A 10,130-nucleotide genomic window follows, 5' to 3' on the forward strand; every position below is an offset into this window, starting at 1 on the left:
CTATAGCTTGTGTCCTCTTATCTTGTTGTGCTATATTTTTTGGAAGCTGTTTGATGAAAATAACACTAAACATAATCAAGTGAAAGAAGAATCTAATTAATTAAAATACATCACAAGCAGTATCAAAGTAAGAGAAATCACCTAATCTAGCTGCCCCTGGATTTTTCAACAATTGGGAAGGGCGAGGCTGAGTATCATCCTCCCTGACATCCCTTGCAATGTTATTTTCTCTACTGAGTAATTAATTGAACAATTTGTTTAATTAGTCACCCATAAATCATTAAATTGTTGCTTCTATGCTATGCTTAGATGTATTTTTGTTCACTGTAGAGATTCATCTAGATGTTTCTACTCTTAGTTAGATAATTGGACATTCAAGAAGGATATTTAATTGTTTAATTTCTCCTCCATTCCCCTATCAAAACTTTTTAAGTTATGTTTTTTGTTATAGTTGAATGGTGACACTTTGATTAGGCCTCTCCAAGAGAAGGCCTTATTTGTTAAGCATGGATTTGTGACTCATCAACAACCACCTATACAACAAACCTCTAGATTTGGCCATTGTGCTTCATAGGCTGTTGTTCAATGACAGTGAACAACATCAAAGCCTCGTAACTCTTAAGGGAGCCCCCTTTGGTTCGAGGGCTAGCTTGAACCTAAAGATTGGTTGAGTTGGTTTATCGACGCAGTTTGGCAGCCAAGAACTACCTTCGATAAACAGATACAACAGGTCCCTTCCACTGGTTCATAGAATTTGGAGTTATTCGTATCAACCTCAAGAATTATTAAAAATATTTCTAATATTATCCTATCTAAAGCTTGGTCTAGAGATTAGCTTCAGAATGCAAAGAATCAAGGAATAAACTTCAAATTTATATAGGTTCTCTCACAGGCTCTAAAAGAATTTTATTTTTTCTTCTGATCTTGATAGAGGTCTCTGTCTTCTTTTCTTGGCTTGGACTTCTCTAATGCTTGGTCTAGTAATTATTCATAAACCATAGAAAGCATTCTTCGGAAATATGTATCTTCTAGTAGCTCACATCTTAGAGATATGTATAGCCCTCAATTAGAGAAAATTTGAGGTCTAAAATGGGCCTCCTAAGGAATATTATAAAATAACAATGGAAATAATAAAATAAGATTAGATTACATCATCAAATTTTAGATTAAGAAAAATAAAAAATAAAAAAAATAAAAATACTACTACTAGTTTTTCAACCCGTATTTTCAACTCACCTTCATACGGTTTTACTCAAATTTCGAGCGGGAGGATTCATTGGATGCATAATTTAATTCCTCATCTAAGGAGTACCCATGTTGCATACTTTTGACAAACACTGCTACACGAAAAATGAGAAATACATGGAAAAACGTGATTATGCATGGAGTACACATGTTGCATACTTTTGATGGACACTCCTACACGAAAAATGAGAAATACATGGAAAAACGTGCAAAATGAGAAATACATGGAAAAACTGCAATCACGTTTTTCCATGTATTTCTCATTTTTCGTGTAACAGTGTCCATCAAAAGTATGCAACATGTACTCCCAAGATGAGAAATTAAATTATGCACATCCAAAGAGTGCTCCCACTCGAAATTTGAGTAAAACCATAGGGAGATATGTTGAAAATACGAGTTGATTTTTTGTTTATTCTATACTCCAAAAATGGTGAATCATTTAGGGAGTACCCGTGTTGCATACTTTTGATGGACACTACCACACAAAAAATGAGAAATACACTGAAAAACAGCAATCACGTTTCTCCATGTATTTCTCATTTTTCATGTAGCAGTGTCCATCAAAAGCATTCAACATGGGTACTCCCTGGATGAGGAATTAAATTATGCACATCCAAAGAGTGCTCCCGCTCGAAATTTGAGTAAAACCGTAGGGAGATATGTTGAAAATACGAGTTGAAAAACTAGATTTGTTTTATAATCTTTTTACCTTTTTATTCCAAAAATGGTGAATCATCCCCTATGGTTGACATTATCATCTTGAATCCTATTGGTTCTTATAAAGTTGATTTTGGTTGTACATTTTTGTTTTGAAGCCCATGCTAGACCTCAAAATTACTGTAATGTAATATTCTTCCTCATAATTCATACTTCAATGAAAGCCACATAAATTCAGACTATTCTTTGAACTTAGACTTCAAAACATAGAATAGCAATTCGGATCATATATAAGTTTCTGATCTTCTTGTATGCTACAAACTTCGGATCAAGGTCTTCGGATCAATACCTTGAGTAGATTTTTGTTGCTTCTATGATAGGAATAATTTTCAGAATTCTGGTGCTTGCCATATTCTACATAATAGTTAATAGTAGAGAACTTGATGAAGATTCCAAGAGCTTTCAATGATGTCTTTGAGAGAGGGAGCTGCTAAGAGGATGTCTTTTTCAAATCTTCCTTTTTGGAGAGATGACTGCTGCAATATAGTCTTCAAATAAGCCAACTAGAAGTGATCTTCAAACTGCCTGCCTTCTCCTAACCTTAGCTTTGATACCATGTTGAGAAATCAAGATGCATGTAGGTTATTGATATCTTTGACTTGATAATTACTTGTGAATGTTTATTGGCTTCTTATTAAAATGTATGTTCTTCATCAAGCAATTACGAAAAGTACAAAACGTGAAGATCGCAAGAGACAAAGAACACAAATATTTAGGCTCCAAGCCAAGGCAAAAACTTCACAAGCGGAAAAACCCAAGAAAATCCTCTTCTTATAGAATCAGATCAAAGTGAGATATCCAAGACACAAGGCCAAGACAAAGACTTCCACAAAGACCCAAGACAACCCTCCTTCACTCCATCTTTAACAAATCATAGTCAATAGAAGTCAACGCTGGTCAAATCTAAAAAATCTGGTAATCTCCTGAAATTTCGGGCCTGCAATACCACAAAAACTGCCTCAAAAAACTCGCACGTGTGAACAGAAACTAGGGCAGAATACAAGTGTCTCTTTCCTTTGAGCGAATTTCGGAGCGATTTTTATATAATATATATATTTTTTATATTTTGATACATATATGTCAACAAAAACATGTAGAATGATGAATTAGATATAAAAAACATAAAAAAAACATACATTGATCATTGAACCATCAACCATATAACATCAATCATTTAGAAGTTATAATCTTCATCAACCATGTCCACAACTTAGTAACATACAACATATTAAGTCTCGTGAATCATGATTCATCAATCTTAAAGTTTCAACTTCAAGCTTTTCAAAATTGAAAATTCAATATATAACGTTTATCATCATTGATCACCAAAGTTGTACTTGTAAGCTAAGTTTAAAGTTTATTCTTTAACCATTACAAGAAATAATATCTAACATGAAATGAAATGTTATAAAATGAATTATGAAATGAAATGAAACAACTTTCACGAAGCATCATATTCATAATTCAGAATCAGTACCAATGAGTTATAATTGCCAACTTCAAACTTCAAACTTAAATTGTCACAGTCATATATTTTTTACAAAAAATATCATTATGATATGAAAGAGTCAAGACTAAACAATTATGAAAACTAATAGAAACTAGAAAAGACAAGTAAACTATAAATCTATTATCTACTACTACATGTGGCCCTTGCCACGAGAAGTGTCTAATGTATGCGCAGGTCGTGGTGATCTTCTAGGAGTCTCCCGCATAGACCGACGACTAGAACTAGAAGGCACATGCCCTCCACGTGAGGGTGTAAATGGAGGCGGTGACAACAAAGGAACAAGACTCAGAACTCGAGCACTGCTACTGGATGGTGGAGGTGGCATGGTTGTTGCTTCATCTTCCTCTCTTATAAGTTCCGCTTCCAGTTCTTCAAGATGTATAATGCCATCCTCCAAATTATCATCTTGTGGGTGGTTGTCCCAAATTTTATATGTTGGATCCTCATAAGCCCGATCACAATAATGACTCAACAACCTCAAGTTATAGTGCACATAAACCAAGCTTTCTGCCCGGTTTTCATTGAGTTTGTTTCTTTCACATTATGTATGAAGCTGTAGGTGCTCCAACACCTCTCTGCAGAAGAAGTATTTACAACCTGTGAGAGAACTTTTTTTTGCCAATTTTGGCAAAAGTCCATGGCCGCCATATGATTCCCACCATGTGAAAGCATCAAATCTGTCTCTATCTTCCATTGCATGAAAGGTACCAAACAAACCAGTGCAACTGAAGTATCTGCCTATTTCAAGATGCACACTAGCACATTCCTCCTTGTCAGGTATCAACTTTTCTAATGCTTGCAAAAATCCTGTAGATACCTCTTCATCTATATGGGGTTTGGCCCTAACCCCACCCCCTGGTGCAGGTTGGCCCAACCAAGATGTAGAGTAGTATTTTGGTGTAAGGATATACACCAAGCAATTTAGTGGAACATTAAGTTTATCCCACCGTATACACACACAATCGTGAATCAGTTTGTACAAGTTGGGATCATTGTTATGAACAATATCTTTTATTTGTCCCAATATGGTATCCATCTGCTCATACACCTCGCCAATCACTGGTTTATCTGTATCTGCAAACCGAATCATGTGATAAATGGGCTTGGTGAAATCCAATACTTGCCTCACACGTGCCCAAAACATACCATAAAGAGCGGCCTCCTCCACCTGTTCAAAACCTTTCCTGTCAACTACATTTGTAGCCATTTCCTTTAATACCTGCCAGTGTGGACTTGATACCATGCTAGCCAATGACTCTCTTACCTTCAAAAGGCGCCTGAAGGTGAGGTAATAGCTACCAAATCTAGTCCTCGCAATCTTCAACAACTCCAATCTTGAGTGACTGCGGAAAAGGCCATGGGTATTGCTACGATTTGCAATAAATTTTATCATTTGTTTGCCTTTTCTGTACAAATCACCAATCCATTTGTATTGTTTGTTTTTGTTCTTAACAATATCATGCATCAAAAGGTTCATCGTGTGAACCAAACACCCAGACCAAATTATGTTGGGGTATTTATCCTCAATAATTGCTCCCGCTGCCTTACAATTAGGGGCATTATCAGTGATGACTTGGATGACATTGTATGGCCCAATATGGTCAATTGTTTCAAGTAATGGTTTTGCAATGTTGATGGCGGTCTTGAACTTGTCTGAGTAATCATATGCTGAAAGAAAGATGGCACCACTAACAGACACAGTGGGAACATTTATCAATGGCTTGCCTTTTACATTTGTCCATCCATTAGATACAATGGACACCCCATGGTCAATCCAAGAACTTGTCATTCTATTCAAAGAATGTGATATTTTTGCTTTTTCATGATCAAGTCCAATGGTTCATGCCTTGTCATACCCAGGGCTCTTGTATCCTTTAGGGGCATCATTTATGGCAGAAACCATTTCGTGCCAATAAGGTGAGCGAAGAACATTGAATGGTATCCCACATGCATAGAGAAACCTGTAAACTTTTGAATCCACATCATTCCTACACCCTTCATCAAGGAAACCTGATATGGTTCTATGCTTTAAACCTGGTGACCCTGTGCCTCCATATCCACTGGCTTAGGAGGATGCTGAAGGAGTTCTTTGTGCATGTGATTGTGAGCTTGGTTTAGAGAAACCCTTTGATTTTTAGATTTGTATTGGGCTTCCTCCTCTTCCCTTATGTATTTGGTTCTATCTGCTGTTGACACACCTGTACAAGTTTTGATTCTTATTTGTTTATTTCCATCCCATGGCATTTTCCCGCAGAGGTGTTTTCTGGCACGGGTGTATGAACCTGTGTAATTATTGTTGCAATGGGGGAAATGAAATTTAGTGGTTCCACCCCCTTTCCCTGCTTTAGACCTGTTAACATATTTCCACAATGGGGTTTGGTCTTGTTTAGTTTTTTGAGCTGACTCATGTTCACTCTCCTCCAGCTCCTCCTCACCGACGTTTTCATCAAATCCGCTATGTCCCCCTTCATTTTCAATTTCAACCCTCCTTTTTCTACTCTCTAGCACCATAATAACCGAAAAAGGAACCAAGAAGAAGAAAATGCCAAGAAATATAACCAAGATGTTTGAAATTTGAAGTTTTGAATCTGCAAAATTTTAAAAAATGGAATGGGAATGGGAATGGGAAATAGAGAAAAAATCATTTATTTATTTAGGAATAAATATTAAAAAAAAATTGCTAGACACTCTATTCAATATTGTAAAGCCTACCTCTTCGACGTCCAATCTCCCCTCGCAAGCTCTTCAATCTCCCCTTGCTCCTTGCTTTCTCTTGCTCTCTTGCTCCTTGTTCCTTGCCCTCTCTCACTCTCTCCTTGCTCCTCACTCTCACCCTCTCTCAATCTCAATCTCATTCTCACTCTCACAATGATGAAATGAAATGAGGGAGGGTCTATTTAACCTTCCCTCCCTCACAAATTTTCCACAATTTTTTTTACCGCCACACTCACGTCACTCCGAGAGCGATTTTTATAACCCGGGAGCGGTTAGGAGCGATCGCTCCTTGACTGCTCCCGGGTTATAAAAATCGCTCTCGGAGCGACGCTCCCTGCTTCGCTTTGGAAATAGGCAGGGAGCACATTTTTTTTACGGGAGCGCGCTCCCAAGTCGCTCCCGCCCAGAGAGCAGATTGGGAGCAAGATCGGGGGGGGGGGGACCTTGACTTCCCTAAATTTTTGGGCTGTTGGTTTCCATATGTCACTTGGATGTGTACCCACAGTCTAGAAAATCGATGGAACACTAATATGTATATATACATACGACACAAATTGGGTTGTGGTCTAGCATCAACTTGGAGCAGTTGTCACCATCACAATCTGAGTGCAAACCTTTGAATGCATGCTTTACCCTCTAATACTTGTTGTCGGCTTGATGTGTAGCAACGCGGTTGCATTTGGATTGGTGACCTAGCCTCCTTTAGTGTACTAGCGTGTCAACTTATTATGACCTCTTCTTGATCAATTAATTTTATTCTTTTGGGTGGATGCTTCCAATCAAAAGGGGCAAAGGCACATGGACTATGACAGGGATCCTTTGGCCAAGTTGTTGCAATTGAGGTGTATCTAGCTCCAACCACTCTCGCATGTTCTGATGCACAATGTGCCCTATATATATATATAAAGAGGGGGAGAGAGAGAGAGCTTGTAATCTGTGTGCTTTCAATCTATTATTTGGTTTCTCACAACCTGCTCATTTGTTTTAGGGGTTTTTTGAAAATGACATTCATAACTGCAATTTGCCTTTGTTTTTTTTTTTGTAAGTAAGAGAGCTATATTATATTATCAAAAACAGAAGATTACATTTGACATCAGATGGGCATGGTTCGTCAGATTGCAACCCTGACCACCGGCAGTAGAGTTCGTTTCTGGACTTTCTGTGGTGATTTACAGTATTTTACTTACCAGCCTTAAATATGCTAACATGAACAGATTCGGTAACAAACTAGGTGATGGTATACCCCTCATCGAGGTTGCCAGGACTTCTACAAATTGTTTGACCTTTAGCGTTTTGATCAAAAGGACAAAAATAACAAGCCCATAGGGCGTGAAGCCAAAACTGAGTGCTCACAGACCGCATAAGAGACAGATCAGACAGAGTGGTACTCTTCCAGTGTGATGGGCATCTCTGGAGTACCTCCTGCAAGAGCACCCTCGCTGATCGCTGGCTTGCCAAGGTACCTCCTGGCTCCCTCTTGATTCTGGGCGTGATCTCTTTCCTGCCCTGAGAAGTTGCCATCAAGTGAAGTGCAGAGAGTCCCTGGTGACAAATCTCATGTGGTGGACCGTTTTGACACAAACTGTGTACTTGTCGTTCAGCTTGTCCAACTTATCATCCATGGTTTTGCTGGCCTGGATATTTTCTTGCATCACCAAACCCATAATTGTCTTCACGTTCCAGGAAAGCTTTATGGTTCTGCTATACAGATTTTCTCTGGCTCTCGTTAGCCCTGCATCAGGAATGCACTCAAACTGAGCATCAACTCCCTCAGTGCTGGTTCTATTTGTGATGTCTCTGGCTTGATTCTCCAGGTCTGCAATCCAGTCTCTGGTCTCTTGAGGGACAGTGTTGTGGTAGTTCAGGGCGGCTTGCCTGGCAGCCGATTCAACTCTAGTCCTTGGCCTCAGGTTGGCATAGCGCCAACGGTAATTTGCCTTTGTTTTTAACATATGTTGTCTAATGGATTTTACTACCATAATCTTGATTAAGTGGAAATCATGAATTACCTGTAAGTATACTGAACACATATTCATTGATTAATCCAGACAGAGTGTTGTTTACCTGCATATCTTCTTTCCTCAATGAAAAAGTTCTATTTTGGTCAGGAAGTTTTTTCTTTTCATTTGTCATTACTAACTCTTTTATTAATCCATTTTTAAATCCTATATTGAATTCTAATGTGTCTTTAAATTATGAAGTATGCATTTAAGTGTGTCCCAGTGGAAATTTGGTTCCAACCCAAATAATGCTTCCTTTATTCTTGGTCACATTGCTGAAGCCTGAGAAATGAGAATCTGGCAAGTCGTGCTATTGTTATTTTGAGAATGTCTCTAAAAACAATGCAATAATGGGAGAGAAACTCCTATTTCTATTCTTGTTTACGGGCTCTATTTATTTTCAGTCCTTTCTTTGTCCCTCTGCATCTAGCATCCAAAATAGTTGACCATCCAATTTGCTATATATTTGCCTAATATCATCGGGTGGAAGGGAAAATAACAAGGTTTTGTTTGTGGCAATCTTTCTATTGGCCACATTTTATTGAGTTTGTTTCTTAGTCTTGTCTATGTTACAAGTTTTGTTAAAACATTTTCTCAAACTCTTGAAATCATTAACCTCACCATTTTAAAATTTGTGTGCAGGAAGTGAGATATTATTCTTTGTAAATGGGATATGTCAAGGTGTTGCTTTCAAGGATATAAATGGTGGCAGATATTACCCTGCAGCTTCTATTTACACCCTTCCAAATCAACCTAACTGTACAGTGCAGTTTAATTTTGGACCAGAATTTGATTGCTTTCCTGAGGACTTCGGCAATCGACCCATTCCCAAGGCCATGTGTGAGGCTTCTTATTGTGGAATTGACGGGCAAGCAGTCCACCATGGAGAAACTCTTGTTGAAAATGGTCAATCTTCAGAAAAGAAAGCTTGATTTTTTTGGTATATTTTTTCATTTTAGAACTGAGACAGTATACATTTGCTGTTGGTAGTGCTTACCTTTGCATAAAATCTTGATCTGTGGGATGCAGTGGTGGCAATTATTTTATGACATTCTAGGTTTCTTAATAATTAATAGGAAAGAAATTTCTATTATGTTGTAGCAAATGCCTTTCAGCTGAATGTGGATAATCATGCAACTGATGTTCTTGCTATGGATTGAATCCGTTTAGTTCCATCAATTGCACTCTACATGCAGACTGTATCAGATAGCAGATGATTATGGTCTCAACCATGATTTGGAGCTCATTCTTATCTACTCTTGTAAGACAACAAAAGTCCTCTCTTACGGTTGATGCTGTGCAGAGTGTTGTTACATTATTATTCCTATTTAGGCCTTCCACAAGTGGATGTTTTATATAAGAGTCCCTGATTAGTCTTTACCCCATGCAAGCTGAGAACATTTCAATTTTTAGACTACGATGCTTCTTTTAAGATAGCTTACTTAAATACAAGTAGATGCATGAGAACTGATGTTATTAATAAAATAATTTTTTTCTACTGGCATAATATTTGTTGAACATTGTGTTTAGCATTTGAAGGGTCTAGACTCCACGCTCTATATTGGATACATTACAAATGAGATTTAGTTCGAACTGGAAGGTTTTAAGTTCCACAACTCCTGAGTCGTTCATCTATAAAAGTTGCTGGAATGGGCTAGTTTTTATTTTGCTTTCAATCTTTCTAGAAATTGAAAGTTTTTGGTTGATCCAATTACTACCATATGCCCATCAAAATCCAGTGTGCAACAATCTTCGCAGATAAGGGTCAATGATTTTTGCATTGTACAATTCCATGTACAAGTGTGTAGAGATCCATGGACTCCATGGAAAAAGGAAATTCAAATCTGATTCAATTCTAGAGAACAGTTCCCATTCTTTCTCATGAATCCTTCCCTTGGTAGTTGAAGGAAGAGGGAGAGTTGTTTCTTTTACTGAAGCCAAAG

General features: G+C 37.8%; 1 protein-coding gene across 1 annotated transcript in view; it reads left to right on the forward strand.

Moving 5' to 3' along the window:
* LOC149156810 (protein TRAUCO-like) overlaps positions 1–9,567 on the forward strand; it is a 32,752-nt gene extending 23,185 nt beyond the window's left edge. The window contains exon 2 of the mRNA XM_089438611.1: positions 8,830–9,567. Coding sequence (XP_089294737.1) covers positions 8,830–9,119 — 290 coding nt within the window. The 3' untranslated portion in view covers positions 9,120–9,567. The remainder of the gene's footprint in view (positions 1–8,829) is intronic.
* Positions 9,568–10,130: the final 563 nt, after the last annotated feature.

Source organism: Pinus tabuliformis, chromosome 9, assembly GCF_031772625.1.
Source record: "Pinus tabuliformis cultivar Carrire ecotype Pingquan chromosome 9, CPIR1, whole genome shotgun sequence".
In the NCBI taxonomy this organism is placed as follows: domain Eukaryota; kingdom Viridiplantae; phylum Streptophyta; class Pinopsida; order Pinales; family Pinaceae; genus Pinus; species Pinus tabuliformis.